Raw genomic sequence first — 20798 nt, forward strand, 5'->3', positions numbered from 1 at the left:
GATGCTGTGAAAGTGTTGCACTCAATATGACAGCAAATTTGGAAAACTCAACAGTGGCCACAGGACTGGAGAAGGTCAGTTTTCACTTAGGTCCCAAAGAAAGGCAATGCCAAAGAATGCTCAAACCACACAATTGTGCTAGCAAAGTAATACTCAAAATTCTCCAAGCCAAGCTTCAACAGTATGTGAACCGTGAACTTCCAGATGTTCAAGCTGGATTGAGAAAAGCCAGAGGAGCCAGAGATCAAATTGCCAACATCTGCTGTATCACTGAAAAAGCAAGAGAGTTCCAGAAAAACAACTATTTCTGCTTTATTGACTATGCCATAGCCTTTGACTGTGTGGATCACAACAAACTGTGTAAACTTCTGAAAGAGATGGGAATACCAGATGACCTTACCTGCCTCCTGAGAAATCTGTATGCAAGTCAGGAAGCAACAGTTAGAACTGGACATGGAACAACAGACTGGTTCCAAATTGGGAAAGTAGTACATCATGGCTTTATATTGTCACCTGCTTATTTAACTTTTATGCAAAGTACATCATGCAAAATGCCAGCTGGATGAAGCACAAGCTGGAATCACAATTGCTGGGAGAAATAACAATAACCTCAGATATGCAGATGACGCCACCCTTATGGCAGAAAGTGAAGAGAAGCTAAAGATCCTCTTGATTAAAGTGAAAGAAGAGAGTGAAAAATCTGGCTTAAAACTCAACATGCAAAAAACTAAGATCATGACATCCAGTCCCACCACTTCATGGCAAATAGATGGGGAAACAATGAAAACAGTGAGATACTTTATTTTTTGGGGCTCAAAAATCACTGCACATCTTGAGTTCAGCCATGAAGTAAAAAGATGCTTGCTCCTTAGAAGAAAAAGTATGACCAACCCAGACAGCATATTAAAAAGCTGAGACATTACTTTGCTGACAAAGGCTTGTCTAGTCAGAGCTGTGGTTTTCTACTAGTTATGTATGGATGTGAGAGTTGGACCATAAGGAAAGCTGAACACTGAAGAATTGACGCTTTTGGATTCTGGTGCTGGAGAAGACTCTTGAGGGTCACTTGGACTGCTAGGAGATCAACTCAGTCAATCCTAAAGGAAATCAGTCCTGAATACTCATTGGAAAGACTGATGCTGAAGCTGAAACTCCAATTCTTTGACCAGCTGATGCAAAGAACTGACTCATTGGAAAAGACTGCATTGGGAAAGATTGAAGGCAGGAGGAGAAGGGGCAAAAGAGAATGAGATGGTTGGATGGCATCACCGACTCAATGTACATGAATTTGAGCAAAGTCTGGTAGTTGGTGATGGCCAGGGAAGCCCGGTGTGCTGCAGTCCATGGGGTCCCAAAGGATTGAACTGAACTGATTCTTAGTAAATTAAGGCAGTTCCTTGCAATACATAGGATTTTCAACTTTTTCATATCAAAATTTGAGAAAAAAGTAAGGAAACAGGAATAAAAAAAAGAGAAGAAAGCCATTGTATATCTTTATTAATAAATGAGGTAATTCCATTGTACCAGATAGTTGAAAAAATAAAAATTCAGGAAATAAATAAAAGAGCAACTTTCACTTCCACAGTCTGATTAAAGAATCACAACAACTGATTCTGAGGCGTTGAGCCTTGCAATGATGGGCATTTCTCCAGACCTAGAATTATTTGCCTTTTTGGACTCACCATCACAAAGAGTCTTTTCAGAGCCCCCTTTATGTCTTTATTTCTCAGACTGTAGATGAAGGGATTCAGCATGGGTGTGACCACAGTGTACATCATCGAGGCTGTTGCACTTGAGTGTGAGCTGTGGGTAGCAGCAGAGCTAAAGTACACTCCTAGGCTTGTAGAAAAAAATAAGGAGACAACTGAGAGGTGAGATGCACAGGTGGAAAATGCTTTATACTTCCCTTGAGTTGATGTGATTCTACGTATGGAGGAAACAATCTTTGAGTAAGAGTAAAGGATACTAGTCAGGGCACCACTACCTAGCAGGACAGTAGTAAAATAAATCACCATGTAATTAAGAAAGTTGTCAGAACAGGCAAGTTGGGTCATCTGACTAAGGTCACAAAAAAAGTGGGGGATTTCCACATTAGTGCAAAAGGAAAGCTGCAACATCATTAAACTTTGTAACAAGGAATTCAGAATACACATGATCCAAGACACCAGAACCAGTAGTCCACAGATCCAGGGATTCATGATGATTGTGTAGTGCAGCGGGTGACAGATGGCCACAAAGCGGTCATAGGCCATCACTGTCAGGAGGAAGATGTCCAACACTGCAGACAGTAGGAAAAAATACATTTGTGTGATACAGCCTTCGTAGGTTATAACTTTGCTCTGGGTCTGGATGTTCCACAACATCTTTGGGACAGTGGTAGAGATGAAACAGATGTCTACAAAGGACAGATTGGAGAGGAAGAAGTACATAGGGGTGTGGAGGTGGGAGTCTGAGCTGATAGCCAGGATGATGAGCAGGTTTCCAAAGACTGTGATCAGGTACATGGAGAGGAAAAGTCCAAATATGAGGGGCTGTAGCCCTGGTTCTTCTGAGAATCCCAGGAGAATAAATTCTGAAATTTGTGCATCATTGCCTGGTTCCATGTGTTTGAAGTAACTACTAGGAAAGAAGAAAATGACATTACAAATATTCACACAAACTTGAAGGAAATATATAATTAAAATTGGCCTTACGCTTGGCCATCAAGAAACTAATTTTAATATTCTGTGTGCAGATCTGATTTAGTGTTTTCCCTGTGCAACCTGTGACTTGAAATTTTTGTTCCAATCAACTTTCCCCCCCAAAAGTTATGTATTCTACAGTTTTATTGAAAAATTGTTCATGATTTCAGGAATGTAAATTGAGCTCTGACCATGGTTCATTAATAGTTACTATCTAGGCAATCTCTTCAAAGGTCCTGAAGAGCAAAAGTGCCTACAGTTCAATGATGGAGAAAAACATGTAAGCCATTAATAACATTATACAATACTTACAGATGGCAACAAGTGATATACAGAAATCTAGAGCAGCTATAAAGGAGACAGTGAATAGTGCATTCACTTTGTCATGGGTATTTAGGCAAGACCTGAAAACAAGGTGACATTTGAGCAGTGACTTCATGTAAGAGGTGAGAAATGAAAGGCTGTGTGTGGAAGTGTGTGCCTGGCAGAAGGAATGTCCAGAACTCACATAAATAAATTCAAAAATGAAAGAGGAGATTTTACAACTGATACTAGAGAAATGTAAAGGATGATGAGAGATTTTTGTGAGCAATCATATGTCAAGTTGGATAATCTAGAAAAAATGGAAAAATGTCTAGAAAAATACAACCTCCCAAGATTAAATCATTATAAAACAGAAAATGTGAAGAAGCAAATCACTAGTAAGGAGGTTGAATCAATAATAAATAACCTCCCAATAAACAGATGTCTAGGATGAGATGCCTTCACTGGTGAATTCTACCACACATTCAAAAAGGAATTAATATCAATCTTCAGAAAGTATTTGAAAACTAGAAGGGGAAGAGACTCTTCCAAACTCATTTTATAAAGGCAGCATTACCCTTATACCAAAATCAGACAAGGACTCTACAAGCAAATTAAAGACCAGTATCCCCAGTGCAAACATTCTCAACAAAACACTAGCAAAACTAAATAATGCATGAAAAGGATCATGTATTCTGATCAAGTGAACTTATTCCAGGCATGCAAGAATGGTTCAATGTCTGTGATCAATCAGTGTGATATAATACATTAACAAAATGAAGGATAAAACTTGTATAATCTTTTCAACAGATGCAGAAAAACCTCTTGACAAAATCCAACATATCTTTATGATTAAAAACTCTCAACAAATTGCATAAAGCAGGAACAGAGCTCAACATAATAAAGGCCATGTATCACAAGCACAGAGATAACATTATATTCAGTGAAGAAAAGCTTTTCCTCTTTGAACAGGAGCAAGACAAAAGTCAGCTGTTTATTTTCCAGTTTCATTTAAAAAATAATTGATATACACCACTGTGTAGGGATATAGCATGAAAGTTTAATTTGCATATATTTTGAAATGATTACCACAGTGGGTTAAGCTAACATCCATCTTCTCATATATATACAATAAAAATAAACTAAGAAATAAAATAAAAAAGAAACTAAAAAATTTCTCACCTCAGGAATGAACCGGGGTCTCCTGCACTGGCAGGCAGATTCTTTACCATATGAGCTATGAAGTAAGCCCCTCCTAGTGCTTAGAATTCTTATATTTACTCTCTTAACAATTTTCCTATATATTGTACAGCAATGTTAGTTAGGTTGTTGTTTAGTTGCTAAGTTGTGTCCAACTCTTTTGTGACCCCGTGGACAATAGCCCGCCAAACTCCTTTGTCCATGGGATTAACAGGCAAGAATACTGGAGTGGGTTGCCATTTCCTCCTCCAGGGGATCTTACTGGCCCAGGGAGCAAACCCACGTCTCCAACATTGGCAGGTGGATTCTTTACCACTGACCCATCAGTGAAGCCCAACATTAGCTATACTTATCATTTTTTACATGCATCTACATCTAGTACTTATACTTGGAAGTTTTTGTCTCTTGATAACTTTTTTTTCTATTTTCTTAAGCCTCAATACTGCTTCGGATAGACACAAGTCTGATTTTTCTATGAGTTTTCTGTTGTTTTTGTTTATTTAAAGTTTAACATATAAGTGAGATCATATAGTATTTGATTTTTTTTTTCGTTTGTTTAACATCTTTCAGTTAGTATAATGCCTCCATGTTTCATTCATGCTGCCATAAGCCAGAGGATTTCCTCTGTGTGTCACCTATTATGGCTAAGTGTTATTTCATTGTGTACATTCGCCATAACCTCTTTATCCATTTATCCATCCATTGAACTTTAGGTCATTTCCATATCTTGGCTTTTGTGAACAATGCTGCTATGAATATCAGTTGCAAATGTGTTGCATTTCTCTACATTAATCATGAACTATCAAAAATAGTAATTAGGAAATAGCACATTTTCTAACTGCATCAAAAAGAATAATATACCTAGGAATAATCAAGCAGGTGTAAGACCTGTGCACCAAAAAGCATAAGACATTGGTGAAAGAAATGGAAGAAGACACAAATATACGGAAAGATATGCCCTACTCATAACTGAGAGAATTAATATTATTTTAAATTAACTAATTTACTTTATTTTTTTCTTTTTTTCTAATTTTATTTTATTTTTTAAACTTTACATAATTGTATTAGTTTTGCCAAATATCAAAATGAATCCGCCACAGGTATACATGTGTTCCCCATCCTGAACCCTCCACCCTCCTCCCTCCCCATTCCATCTGGGTCGTCCCAGTGCACCAGCCCCAAGCATCCAGTATCGTGCATCGAACCTGGACTGGCAACTCGTTTCATACATGATATTTTACATGTTTCAATGCCATTCTCCCAAATCTTCCCACCCTCTCCCTCTCTCACAGAGTCCATAAGACTGTTCTATACATCAGTGTCTCTTTTGCTGTCTCGTACACAGGGTTATTGTTACCATCTTTCTAAATTCCATATATATGTGTTAGTATACTGTATTGGTGTTTTTCTTTCTGGCTTACTTCACTCTGTAAATAGGCTCCAGTTTCATCCACCTCATTAGAACTGATTCAAATGTATTCTTTTTAATGGCTGAGTAATACTCCATTGTGTATATGTACCACTGCTTTCTTATCCATTCATCTGCTGATGGACATCTAGGTTGCTTCCATGTCCTGGCTATTATAAACAGTGCTGCGATGAACACTGGGGTACTTGTGTCTCTTTCCCTTCTGGTTTCCTCAGTGTGTATGCCCAGCAGTGGGATTGCTGGATCATAAGGCATGTCTATTTCCAGTTTTTTAAGGAATCTCCACACTGTTCTCCATAGTGACTGTACTAGTTTGCATTCCCACCAACAGTGTAAGAGAGTTCCCTTTTCTCCACACCCTCTCCAGCATTTATTGCTTGTAGACTTTTGGATCGCAGCCATTCTGACAGGTGTGAAATGGTACCTCATAGTGGTTTTGATTTGCATTTCTCTGATAATGAGTGATGTTGAGCATCTTTTCATGTGTTTGTTAGCCATCTGTATGTCTTCTTTGGAGAAATGTCTATTTAGTTCTTTGGCCCATTTTTTGATTGGGTCATTTATTTTTCTGGAGTTGAGCTGTAGGAGTTGCTTGTATATTCTCGAGATTAGTTGTTTGTCAGTTGCTTCATTTGCTATTATCTTCTCCCATTCTGAAGGCTGTCTTTTCACCTTGCTAATAGTTTCCTTTGATATGCAGAAGCTTTTAAGGTTAATTAGGTCCCATTTGTTTATTTTTGCTTTTATTTCCAATATTCTGGGAGGTGGGTCATAGAGGATCCTGCTGTGATGTATGTCGGAGAGTGTTTTGCCTATGTTCTCCTCTAGGAGTTTTTAGTTTCTGGTCTTACGTTGAGATCTTTAATCCATTTTGAGTTTATTTTTGTGCATGGTGTTAGAAAGTGTTCTAGTTTCATTCTCTTACAAGTGGTTGACCAGATTTCCCAGCACCACTTGTTAAAGAGATTGTCTTTAATCCATTGTATATTCTTGCCTCCTTTGTCAAAGATAAGGTGTCCATATGTGCGTGGATTTATCTCTGGGCTTTCTATTTTGTTCCATTGATCTATATTTCTGTCTTTGTGCCAGTACCATACTGTCTTGATAACTGTGGCTTTGTAGTAGAGCCTGAAGTCAGGTAGGTTGATTCCTCCAGTTCCATTCTTCTTTCTCAAGATCGCTTTGGCTATTTGAGGTTTTTGTATTTCCATACAAATTGTGAAATTAGTTGTTCTAGCTCTGTGAAGAATGCTGTTGGTAGCTTGATAGGGATTGCATTGAATCTATAAATTGCTTTGGGTAGTATACTCATTTTCACTATATTGATTCTTCCAATCCATGAACATGGTATATTTCTCCATCTGTTAGTGTCCTCTTTGATTTCTTTCTCCAGTGTTTTATAGTTTTCTATATATAGGTCTTTAGGTAGATATATTCCTAAGTATTTTATTCTTTCCGTTGCAATGGTGAATGGAATTGTTTCCTTAATTTCTCTTTCTGTTTTCTCATTATTAGTGTATAGGAATGCAAGTGATTTCTGGGTGTTGATTTTATATCCTGCAACTTTACTATAGTCATTGATTAGTTCCAGTAATTTTCTGGTGGAGTCTTTAGGGTTTTCTATGTAGAGGATCATGTCATCTGCAAACAGTGAGAGCTTTACTTCTTCTTTTCCAATTTGGATTCCTTTTATTTCTTTTTCTGCTCTGATTGCTGTGGCCAAAACTTCCAAAACTATGTTGAATAGTAATGGTGAAAGTGGGCACCCTTGTCTTGTTCCTGACTTTAGAAGAAATGCTTTCAATTTTTCACCATTGAGGATAATGTGTGCTGTGTGTTTGTCTTATATAGCTTTTATTATGTTAAGGTATGTTCCTTCTATTCCTGCTTTCTGGAGAGTTTTGATCATAAATGGATGTTGAATTTTGTCAAAGACTTTCTCTGCATCTATTGAGATAATCATATGGTTTTTATTTTTCAATTTGTTAATGTGGTGTATTACATTATTGATTTGCGGATATTGAAGAATCCTTGCATCCCTGGGATAAAGCCCACTTGGTCATGGTGTATGATCTTTTTAATGTGTTTTTGGATTCTGATTGCTAGAATTTTGTTAAGGATTTTTGCATCTATGTTCATCAGTGATATTGGCCTGTAGTTTTCTTTTTTTGTGGGATCTTTGTCGGGTTTTGGTATTAGGGTGATGGTGGCCTCATAGAATGAGTTTGGAAGTTTACCATCTGCAATTTTCTGGAAGAGTTTGAGCAGGATAGGTGTTAGCTCTTCTCTAAATTTTTGGTAGAATTCAGCTGTGAAGCCGTCTGGACCTGGGCTTTTGTTTGCTGGAAGATTTTTGATTACAGTTTCAATTTCCGTGCTTGTGATGGGTCTGTTAAGATTTTCTATTTCTTCCTGGTCGAGTTTTGGAAAGTTGTACTTTTCTAAGAATTTGTCCATTTCTTCCACGTTGTCCATTTTATTGGCATATAATTGTTGATAGTACTCTCTTATGATCCTTTGTATTTCTGTGTTGTCTGTTGTGATCTCTCCATTTTCATTTCTAATTTTATTGATTTGATTTTTCTCCCTTTGTTTCTTGATGAGTCTGGCTAATGGTTTGTCAATTTTATTTATCCTTTCAAAAAACCAGCATTTGGTTTTGTTGATTTTTGCTATGATCTCTTTTGTTTCTTTTGCATTTATTTCTGTTGTAAGTTTTAAGATTTCTTTCCTTCTACTAACCCTGGGGTTCTTCATTTCTCCCTTTTCTAGTTGCTTTAGGTGTAGAGTTAGGTTATTTATTTGACTTTTTTCTTGTTTCTTGAGGTGTGCCTGTATTGCTATGAACTTTCCCCTTAGGACTACTTTTACCGTGTCCCACAGGTTTTGGGTTGTTGTGTTTTCATTTTCATTCGTTTCTATGCAAATTTTGATTACTTTTTTGATTTCTTCTGTGATTTGTTGGTTATTCAGCAGCGTGTTGTTCCGCCTCCATATGTTGGAATTTTTAATAGTTTTTCTCCTGTAATTGAGATCTAATCTTACTGCATTGTGGTCAGAAAAGATGCTTGGAATGATTTCTATGTTTTTGAATTTACCAAGGCTAGCTTTATGGCCCAGGATGTGATCTATCCTGGAGAAGGTTCCATGTGCACTTGAGAAAAAGGTGAAATTCAATGTTTTGGGATGAAATGTCCTATAGATATCAATTAGGTCTAACTGGTCTATTGTATAGTTTAAAGTTTGTGTTTCCTTGTTAATTTTCTGTTTAGTTGATCTATCCATAGGTGTGAGTGGGGTATTAAAGTCTCCCACTATTATTGTGTTATTGTTAATTTCTCCTTTCCTACTTGTTAGCATTTGTCTTACATACTGCAGTACTCCTGTGTTGGGTGCCTATATATTTATAATTGTTATATCTTCTTCTTGGATTGATCCTTTGATCATTATGTAGTGACCATCTTTCTCTTTTCACAGACTTTGTTTTAAAGTCTATTTTATCTGATATGAGTATTGCTACTCCTGCTTTCTTTTGGTCCCTATTCGCATGGAAAATCTTTTCCCAGACTTTCACTTTCAGTCTGTATGTGTCCCCTGTTTTGAGGTGGGTCTCTTGTAGACAACATGTGTAGGGGTCTTGTTTTTGTATCCATTCAGCCAGTCTTTGTCTTTTGGTTGGGGCATTCAACCCATTTACGTTTAAGGTAATTACTGATAAATATGATCCCGTTGCCATTTACTTTATTGTTTTGGGTTCGAATTTATACACCCTTTTTGTGTTTCCTGTCTAGAGAATATCCTTTAGTATTTGTTGGAGAGCTGGTTTGGTGGTGCTGAATTCTCTCAGCTTTTGCTTGTCTGAAAAGCTTTTGATTTCTCCTTCATACTTGAATGAGATCCTTGCCGGGTACAATAATATGGGCTGTAGGTTATTTTCTTTCATCATTGTAAGTATGTCTTGCCATTCCCTCCTGGCTTGAAGAGTTTCTATTGAAAGATCAGCTGTTATCCTTATGGGTATTCCTTTGTGTGTTATTTGTTGTTTTTCCCTTGCTGCTTTTAATATTTGTTCTTTGTGTTTGATCTTTGTTAATTTGATTAATATGTGTCTTGGGGTGTTTCGCCTTGGGTTTATCCTGTTTGGGACTCTCTGGGTTTCTTGGACTTGGGTGATTATTTCCTTCCCCATTTTAGGGAAGTTTTCAACTATTATCTCCTCAAGTATTTTCTCATGGTCTTTCTTTTTGTCTTCTTCTTCTGGGACCCCTATGATTCGAATGTTGTAGCATTTAATATTGTCCTGGAGGTCTCTGAGATTGTCCTCATTTCTTTTAATTCGTTTTTCTTTTATCCTCTCTGATTCATTTATTTCTACCATTCTATCTTCTACTTCACTAATCCTATCTTCTGCCTCTGTTATTCTACTATTTGTTGCCTCCAGAGTGTTTTTAATTTCACTTATTGCATTATTCATTAAATATTGACTCTTTTTTATTTCTTTTAAGTCCTTGTTAAACCTTTCTTGCATCTTCTCAATCCTTGCCTCCAGGCTATTTATCTGTGATTCCATTTTGATTTCAAGATATTGGATTAATTTCACTATCATTAGTTGGAATTCTTTATCAGGTAGATTCCCTATCTCTTCCTCTTTTGTTTGGTTTGGTGGGCATTTATCATGTTCCTTTATCTGCTGGCTATTCCTCTGTCTCTTCATCTTGTTTAAATTGCTGAGTTTGGGGTGTCCTTTCTGTATTCTGGCAGTTTGTGGAGTTCTCTTTATTGTGGCGTTTCTTCGCTGTGTGTGGGTTTGTACAGGTGGCTTGTCACGGTTTCCTGGTTAGGGAAGCTTGTGTCGATGTTCTGGTGGATGGAGCTGTATTTTTTCTCTCTGGAGTGTATTGAAATGTCTAGTAATGAGTTATGAGGTGTCTATGGTTTTGAGGTGACTTTGGGCAGTCTGTTTCTTGAAGCTCAGGGCTGTGTTCCTTTGTTTCTGTTGAATTTGCTTGGTATGTCTTGCCCTGGGACTTGTTGGCCCTTGTGTGGTGCTTGGTTTCAGTGTCGGTATGGAGGCGTTTGATGAGCTCGTGTCAATTAACGTTCCTTGTAGTCAGGAGTTCCCTGGAGTCAGGGTTTGGACTTAAGCCTCCTACTTCCAGTTATCGGTCTTATTTTTACAGTAGTTTCAAAACTTCTCCTTCTATACAGCACCATTGATAAAACATCTACGTTAAAGATGAAAAGTTTCTCTACTGTGAGGGTCACTCAGAGAGGTTCACAGCGTTACATGGAGAAGAGAAGAGGGAGGAGGGAGTTAGAGGTGACCCAAATGAGATGAGGTGGAATCAATAGTGGAGAGAGTGGGCTAGCCAGTAGTCACTTCCTTATGTGCACTCCACAAGTGGACCGCTCAGAGATGTTCACGGAGTTATACAGAGAAGAGAAGAAGGAGGCAGGAGACAGAGGTGGCCAGAAGGATAAAAGGGGGGAATGAAAAGGAGGGAGACAGATCCAGCCAGTAATCAGTTCCCTACGTGTTCTCCACCGTCTGGAACACACAGAAATTCACAGAGTTGGGTAGAGTAGAGAGGGGTTAGGGAGGAGATACAGGCGACCTGGTGGAGAAAACAGAGAGTCCAATGGGAGAGACAGCAGTCAAGCCAGTAATCTCGTTCCCTAGTGAAAAATGGGTCCTGAAGTTTGGGTTCTTAAAGGTACAAAATTGGTAACAAATACATAAAAGCAAAAATTAAAAATCTAGAGTAGAGTTTGGAATTTCAAAAATGCAATGTTAATGAAAAGAAGAAGGAAAAGAAAGAGGGAAAAAATGAACAAAGGAAAACCAACAAGGTCACGAAAATTATAAAGAAACTACAGGTACAAAATTGATAACTAATACCAAAAATCAAAAATTAAAAATCTAGAGTAGAGTTTGGAATTTCAAAAATACAATGTTAAAAAAAAAAAGAAGAAGAAAAATAAAGAGAGAAAACAAACAAACCAACAAAAACAAAATAGCAAAAATTATAAAGAAAATACAGGTACAAACTTGATATCAAATACCAAAAAGCATAAATTAAAAATCTTGAGTAGAGTTTGGAATTACAGATATATGATGTTATATAAAAGAAGAAGAGAAAGAAACAGAGGGGAAAAAAAGAAAAAAAAGTCACAGAAATTATAAAAAAAAAAAAAAAAACTATAGGTACAAAATTGATAACATATACCAAAAGGCTAAAATTAAAAATCTAGAGTAGGGTTTGGAATTTCAAAAATACGATGTTAAAGAAAAGAAGAAGGAAAAGAAAGAGAGAAAAAACGAACAAAGTAAAACAAACAAGGTCGTGAAAATTATAAAGAAACTACAGGTACAAAATTGATAACTAATACCAAAAAGCAAAAGTTAAAAATCTAGAGTAGAGTTTGGAATTTCAAAAATATGTTAAAAAAAAGAAGAAGAAAAATAGAGAGAGAAAACAAACAAACCAACAAAAACAATGTCGCAAAAATTATAAAGAAAATACAGGTACAAAATTGATATCAAGTACCAAAAAGCATAAATTAAAAATCTTGAGTAGAGTTTGGAATTGCAGATATATGATGTTATACAAAAGAAAAAGAGAAAGAAACAGAGGAAAAAAAAAAGTCACAGAAATTATGAAAAAAACTATAGGTACAAAATTGATAACATATACCAAAAGGCTAAAATTAAAAATCTAGAGTAGAGTTTGGAATTTCAAAAATACAATGTTAAAGAAAATAAGAAAAAGAAAGAAAAACAAAACACGGTCAAAAAATTATAAAATATATATATGAAGTTTGCTGAAGAAGAAAAAAAAATAGGGTCTTTTTTTTTTTTTGCAAAGTAATAGTTATAAAAGTGAAAATTAAAGGACAATAGAGGACTTAAAATTTTTTTTAATTAAAAAATAAAAAGAAAGAAAGATTGATCGTAAAAATAGTAAAAATATATCTAGGTCTTTCTCTGGTTTTGTTGTGAGTATTGTGGGTTCAGTTCATTTTTGGCTAGTTCCTTGGTCCGACTTATATTTATCAAGATCTATAGGCCCCTTCCTATGTAGTCTGTAGTAACCACAGGGTTTTGATCTATGGCCTGTAGCTTCCAAGGCGTTTCCCTCTGTTATAGCTTCTTCTGTTTGCTGGTCTCTTCAGTGTCTGGTTCCCACCCTGACACAAAGGGGACGGTGGAGGACACTTTTTTTTAAATTTTATTTAGGCTCACTTGTTCAGCCGTGCTGTGGGGAGGGAGGGAGGGATGCTGCAAACAGATAACACTGGCGTGCGCTCGCAGTGCCTCAGCCACACTGGGTCTGCCCCAGCTCACAGCGCGTGTAGCCTCCCTGCCCACACTGCTCGGGCTCTAGGTTGTTCCACCGAGAACAATCAGAGGCCAGCCCTGGGCTGAGCTCCCAGGTCCAAGCGGCTCAGGTTCAGGCACTCGGGTAGTTCTCAGAGGCGCAGACTCGGTTGGGCCTGCGTTTTGTGCTCTTCCCAGATCTGAGCAGCTCAGGTGATGAGGTGTTTGGCGAGCACCAATGCTGCGACTTATCGCCTCCCCACCACTCGGTTATCTGGGTGTAAAACCGGCGCACCTTCTCAGGCAGATGTTGACCGTCCAGAACCCCAAGAAGTTTTAGTTAGCAAAGAAGCCTGCTTACAGTTTTATAGATAGTGTCTCTCTGGGGCTGCGATTGCCCCCTTCCGGCTCTGGCTGCCTGTCACCGGAGGGGGAAGGTCTGCAGCCGGCTATCTCTGTTCAGTCCTTTGTTCTGTGCGCGGGCCTGGAGGTGTCATAGGTTAGGGCTGGCTTTTCGCGTGGTAGATATCCCACAGTCTGGTTTGCTAGCCCAAATTATTTCACTCAGATAGCGCTCAGGACATTTGGGCCCGATTCCTACTCTAAGGGACACAGCCCGCACCGCGCTTCCCTGCCCAGCCCCCGCTTGCTAATGCCGTGTGCAGGCGTCTGAGCTGCTTCTCCCCTGGGGGAGTTACCGTAGGGCTCACAATCTGCGATTTTTAATTGTTTATTTATTTTTTTTCTCCCTTTTATGTTGCCGTCTGTGCTTCCAAAGCTCGGCACAGATTCGGCAGTGAGAAGGTTTCCTGGTGTTTGGAAACTTCTCTCTTTTTAAGACTCCCTTCCTGGGACGGAACTCCATCCCTCCCTCTTTTGTCTCTTTTTTTGTCTTTTATATTTTTTCCTACCTCCTTTCGAAGAGTTGGGTTGCTTTTCTGGGTGCCTGATGTCCTCTGCCAGCATTCAGAAGTTGTTTTGTGGAATTTCCTCAATGTTTAAATGCTCTTTTGATGAATTTGTGGGGGAGAAAGTGTTCTCCCCGTCCTACTCCTCCACCATCTTGGCTCCTCCCCCTAAAATTAACTAATTTACTTTAATTGGAGGCTAATTACTTTACAATATTGTGGTGGTTTTTTCCATACATTGACATGAATCAGCCATAGGTGTACATGTGTCCCCCATCCTGAACCCCTCTCCCACCTCCCTCCCCATCCCATCCCTCAAGGTTGTCCCAGTGCACTGGCTTTGAGTGCCTTTTTTCATGCACCAAACTTGGACTGATGATCTATTTCACATATGGTAATATACATGTTTCAATGCTATTCTCTCAATTCATCCCACGCTCGCCTTCTCCCACTAGAATTACTATCGTTGAGATACCCATACTACCCAAAGAAACATATAGATTCAATACAATTCCTATCAATTAATAAATGAAAAAATAAGCTATGTCTTTTTAATTTAGCCATAAAAAGTAATTAAATATTGCTATTTGTGATACCATGGATGGACCTTGACTGTTTTATGTTAAATGGACTAAGAAAAATACTAATACTATATAATCTCATGTGTGGATTCTGTGGTGTCCCAAGGACAAAAGAACAGAAAAAAAACCAGAATTGAAAGAGACACGTGTACCCCAATGTTCATCGCAGCACTGTTTATAATAGCCAGGACATGGAAGCAACCTAGATGTCCATCAGCAGATGAATGGATAAGAAAGCTATGGTACATATAGACAATGGAGTATTACTCAGCCATTAAAAAGAATACATTTGAATCAGTTCTAATGAGGTGGATGAAACTGGAGCCTATTATACAGAGTGAGGTAAGCCAGAAAGTAAAACACCAATACAGTATACTAGCGCATATATATGGAATTTAGAAAGATGGTAACGACAACCCTGTATGCGAGATAGCAAAAGAGACACAGATATATAGAACAGTCTTTTGGACTCTTTGGGAGAGGGAGGGGCGGATGATTTGGGAGAATGGCATTAAAACATGTATAATATCATATATGAAATGAATCGCCAGTCCAGGTTGGAAGCAGGATACAGGAAGCTTGGGGCTGGTGCACTGGGATGACCCAGAGGGATGGTATGGGGAGGGAGGTGGGAGGGGGTTTCAGGATGGGGGACACGTGTACACCCGTGGCAGATGCATGTTGATGTATGGCAAAACCAATACAATATTGTAAAGAAAAAAGAAAAAATAATAAACAAAACATCCAGAATGACACATTAAAAATTCTATCTCTTCTTAATAAACCAAAATTTAAAAATATATGAAAAAGAATATATATATACACATGTATAAGTGAATCACTTTGCTGTACAGCAGAAATTAACATTATAAATCAAATATCCTTCAATAAAAATAAACTTTTAAAAATAAAAAAAATAAGAAAGAAACACAAGGAGGGCCTTGGAATGCAGGAACAGGAAAAAACAGATTCTTATTGTCCCTCCCTCCCCCATGTTGTAACTATTAAAGAATTTCAGGTCCTCCTGAGCAGTATAATCTGTCTCCCCTCCTACCCATAGGGAGAAGGCATTTGCCTTACTCTTCCCCCACCTCATCCAAGCAGCAAATGACCCATAAGACCCCTATCCTGCTCATTGTACCCTTGGTATAAAAATGGACTAAGTACCTCTGTTCAACATCAGCTCTCCCTTGAGCTGGCCCACTGTTCTAACAGCATCTCCCACTCTAATAAACTTTATTCTCCGCTCATTCTGTCTCATGTCTGGAAATTCTTTTCCAACCTGCACACAGACCATGACAGTTTCTAAAATAACAACAAAAAACCCTAACCTTAACAAAAAATGAGCTCATAGAATAGAGAAAAATTGGTGGTTGCCAGAGAAAGATGAGTAAAATGGGTAAAAGAAGTAAAAATATCCAAACTTCCAGTTATATAAATTGTCATTGGGATGTAATGTACAGAATAGAGTCTATAGTTTATTTAGTTGCATTTTGAGATTTTTATTTTTAATTAATTTTTATTGGAGTATATTTGCCTTACAATGTTGTGTTAGTTTCTAATGTACTTCAAAGTGAATCAATTGTATTTATACATATGTATTTTTCTATTTTTGGATTTCCTTCCCATTTCTGTCACCACAGAGCACTCAAAACTAATAAGTTATCACTTCACACCCGTCAGAATGAACATCATCAAAAAATCTACAAACAATAAATGCTGGAGAGGATGTGAAGAAAAGGGAAACTTCTTGCACTGTTGGTGGGAATTTAAGTTGGTACAGCCACTATGAGAACAGTAAGGAAGCTCCTTAAAAAATAAAAAATAGAACTACCATATGACCCAGCAAGGGACTTCCTCAGTGGCATAGCAGTAAATAATCTTCCTGCAACGCAGGAGATGAATGAGACGCTCATTGGATTCCTGGGTTGGGAAGATCCCCTGGAGGAGCGCATGGCAACCCACTCCAGTATTCTTGCCTGGAGAATCCCATGGACAGAGGAGACTTACAGGCTACAGTCCATAGATTCACAAAGAGTTGGACAAGACTGAAACAACTGAATATGCACGTATGCAATACCCAGCAATCCCACTAATGGGGATATATCCAGAGAAAGCCATAATTCAAAAGACACACACACCCCAATTTTTATTGTAGCATTATCTAAAATAGTCAAGTCATGGAAGTCATCTAAATGTCCATCAACAGAAGAATGGATGAAGAAAGTGTGGTACATATAATTAAGAACATTGGTGAGTTTTAAATTCATATTTTTTTTTTCAACTCTCTGGGATTTCCTGGAGTATTTCTAATCTATTGTCAGATGAATCCATAGATGTGGAACCCACAAATTCAGAGAGCCAAATGAACTAATGTAAGAGGGTAGGATATGCCAGAAAAATGTTTCCCATATTCTAAGATTGAGACCCATTAGTGTTGCAGACTAAATAACATACAGTCAAATACTTGAGGACTATCATTCATAATCTCTGTAAAATTGCTTCATAGTTCTCTTTGTCCTGTTCTGTGTGAATATGCATGTATGTTTTCATTTTCAGAAAAAAATTTTTTAAATATAAATTTATTTATTTTAGTTGGAGGTTAATTACTTTACAATATTGTATTGGTTTTGCCATTAAAGTTTTTGTGAGCAAGCATGCAAGATCACAAAATGAAGGCATGGATTTGATACATAGTCAAAAACATCTAGAACCCAATGCATTAAAGGCAAGAAACGTTTAAGAAGAGTTGTTCTAATAATGAGGGGAAAGCAACATAAATGAAGAGCCCAACAGAGGAGCCAGGTTGCAGATAGAAGAGGCAACAATGTGGGTGCTGACATCACCTCAGTCTTGAGGGACCAAAGACTGACTGGACCTTTATCACTGCACTTGCTTCACCATGGAATCCACTTCATGAACTTGGTCTTACTAAGATTTTATACTTATCTTTGTTTATTTGACAGCAGTTTTTTTTTTTTTTTAAATCATGCAGCTGTGGATGTGCTGGCCCTTCTTTCATTTTTCTTTGTGGTATTCCTTTCTGTGTTTTTATTTAGCTTTGGCTTTGGTCATTTTTGACACATCCGATGGGCATGCTCTAGACCTGGTTCTGTTCCTAGGCTTAATATGCAGAGGCTTATCCACAACATACTCCATAAAATACTACATAGGCTATAAAGTTTGTTTTTTAACATGATTTATCTCTGAGGACAGTATATCATATCCATGCATTTATATTATGTAATAGGCCTTTCCCATTATGATTTAAGGTCCAAAGGAACAGAGACTTCATATTTTGTTCACTTTTGTCTTTACAAAATATGTGCATTTATATAGAAAATAATTAAAGAAATGAGAATTCACAAAATAAAAAATATGGTAAGGAAAATAAAACCATGTGAAAACTAGTGGATTCAAACAATTGTATTAAATGACATTTAACAAAAATCTAAGACTGATTATGAAAGTAAAAACTTAATCACATCCACATGGTTCTCTTAATTAAAGATTATATAAGAAATATAAAGATATATTTTTTGAAAATTAGAAAACAGAAACTATATTAAGTTAAACTTTCTATCAATAAAAACATAAACAGATTCCAATATGCTTATGAAAAAAGTCAGTAGCCAGTGAATGCCAAAAATGTCTTCCACAAGAGGGGAGAAGATGATTATTATTCTTAAAAACAAATCTAACTTCAGAAAGCAAAAAAGCTACCATTAAGGAAGTACAGATGTGAAATAAGAACACAATGCATATAAAAGTCTGCTATTATTATCAGGGATGCAGAAAATTTTTCTTCATATAAAATGTAATTATATGTAAGGGTGTGACATGATTAACTAATAGAACTGATCATACAAAATGTGTACATTTTCACACACTCCCCACATATATCTAAATTTATATTTAAAATAATTTATGTCAAACAATAAACTTAGTGGGAAAAAATCAATTTTTTCTGAAAACATGAAAAAAATATTAAAAAACTTGCAAGGGTGGGTGCTCAGTTGTGTCTGACTTTTTGCCACCTTATGGACTATAACCCTCCAGGATCCTTTAGTCTATGAGATTTTCCAGGCAAGAATAGTGTAATGGTTTGCTATTTCCTCCTCCAGAGGATCTTCCCAAGCCAGGGATCAAAACTGAGTCTCCTGAATCTCCTGCATTGTCAGGCAGACTCTTTACCACTGAATCACTTAGACCCTTATACATAAACTGTGTTAATAATTTTCACAATCAATTTGCAATAGAGAATGTAAATCTGCCACTTGCTCAGTCATGTCCGACTCTTTGCCACCATGGACTGTAGCCCCCCAAGCTTCTCTGTCCATGGAATTCTCCAGACAAGAATACTGGAGTAGGTTGACACTTCCTTCTCCAGGGATCTTCCTGACCCAGGGATCGAACCCAAGTCTTCTGCATTACAGGCAGATTCTTTACTGTCTGATCCACCTGGGAAGACCCAGGTCCTGGGAAAGATTGAGGGCAGGAGGAGAAGGGGCGACAGAGGATGAGACAGTTATATAGCCTCACCAACTGAGTGGGCTTGAGTTCGAGCAAACTCTGGGAGATAGTGAAGAACAGGGAAGCCTGGCATGCTGTAGTTAATGGGTCGCAAAGAGCTGGACATGACTTAGCAACCAAACAACAAAACTGCTGTTGGAAGGTAATGTCGACCTCCTTTGACCTGGACTTTCTTAACAAATGTAGAACACGCTCAAATATACTGCAACTTAGAAATTTGAAAAATACTTTTTATTTGCTGCATAGTTCTCCACATGTAATACTATACTTTCCTACTCCTCTGAAGAGCAAATCCAATGTATGTTTTAATTTTACTGGAACCATATTTTTATTTCACTTACTTTACAATGTCATCATACCGAACCTCCATTCCTATCACTTCCTTGTCAGCATGCACTGCAGATTCAAACAGACACATCCATATTAACATAGTAAATAAATCAATTATACTTCACTAGTTAATCAAAAATACAAACACAGTGAGCTCGCATTTCTGGGCTAGACTGATTAGGTTCTCAGGTGATTTAAGATAAAAGTTCTCAGGTTCCATTTTCTCTGAATCTTTCCTGGAGCATCTGCTGGGTTCTCAGACTTACCTAGATGGGGTCTCAGAGAGGGAGTTCTCTGGTTGAAATCTGAATTACTCTTTGAATTGTTGATGGTAATAACTGAAGCTCTGTAACCAGACAAGACAGCAGAGAGTAGTGGTAAAACATTGGCTCCTGATCCAGACTTATGACTCCAAAGCACCTGTCATGTCCTGTCCAACTTAGGGATACAAATACTAAGGGACTGCAGCAGAGAAGATATTAATAGCTCTCTATGCCTGCTCATTAGACACATTTCCTTCCCATTATTCCAATCGCTAAGTACATGATTTCTCTCTGGGCCTCTGGAATAAACAGAAAGGCAATTTCTCCTAATGGCTCTCTGTTCCCTAGAGATCAGTCTAGAAGTCAAGTAAATCCAGTCTTTTATTACACTTGTCCTCAATCTTTCCTGATTTTTAGAGATCTAACCTCAATCACATTATCCCAAGCCTGAATTAATATTTTATCCAAAGTCTGACATGAAGGAACTTGTCAGGACAAGTTACATTTGATCCCTAAAAGGTTGCTTTATAGTCAGCACACAGCCTTGTTGTCCTCAGAAAATTGTTATTCCTCTATTCAGCAAAGGGGAGAACTGAACTGCAATTTGGGGCACCACAATCTCTGGCTTCTTAAAACACTTGTCCAAGAATTAGGGATTTCAAATTTCATCACAGGCTAAGAGCTGATACTTAGCCCCTCACTATAATATATTTTGTTAATTGTAGATGTTATGTGTAGATATTTCAACACTATTCACCTGAGGTTGGCATCTCTTAGGCATTGTCCAAATTACCTTTTAGAAAACTTTATATTATGAGGTAGTATTACTAGGAGCACCATTCCACATGGTGGAAATATGTTTAAAGGAATTTAACGATATGCCTAAAGGTTCAAACTGAGTATAGAAAGGACCTTAATCAGAATTCTGCCAGGATGCATCCAGCTATCAAACTGTAGACTGATCAGCCCAAGATCATTTTGCCCCTGGGAATATTTGTCAATGTCTGAAGGAATGCTGCTAAACACCTGCAATTCTCAATACAAATAATTATCCCATTTCAACTGTCATCATGAGAAGGTGAGAAAAACCTCTTCTAGACCATCATTTCCCCAACTTCAGTGTGTATAAGTATCACCTATGGTTGTTGTTGTAATACAGATTCTGATTCATCAGGTCCTGGAGGGCCCAAATATTCAGACTGTGGACCACTCTGAGTAGCCAGGTTGTGGGCCTATGCAACTCAGGTGTAGG

The 20798-nt window shown here is 37.7% G+C and overlaps 1 protein-coding gene across 1 annotated transcript; it reads right to left on the bottom strand.

Annotated features, from left to right (window-relative positions):
* Positions 1–1480: 1480 nt before the first annotated feature.
* On the bottom strand, positions 1481–19627 carry LOC102410938 (olfactory receptor 7A10-like). Its single transcript, XM_006078268.4, has 3 exons — positions 19550–19627; positions 19295–19349; positions 1481–2619 (listed from the first exon to the last, which is right to left on the bottom strand). The coding sequence occupies exons 2-3, from the start codon at positions 19321–19323 to the stop codon at positions 1599–1601; spliced, it is 1050 nt and encodes a 349-aa protein (XP_006078330.4). The 5' UTR covers positions 19324–19349; positions 19550–19627; the 3' UTR covers positions 1481–1598.
* Between the last annotated feature and the right edge of the window lie 1171 nt (positions 19628–20798).

This window comes from Bubalus bubalis, chromosome 9, assembly GCF_019923935.1.
Source record: "Bubalus bubalis isolate 160015118507 breed Murrah chromosome 9, NDDB_SH_1, whole genome shotgun sequence".
Lineage (NCBI taxonomy): Eukaryota > Metazoa > Chordata > Mammalia > Artiodactyla > Bovidae > Bubalus > Bubalus bubalis.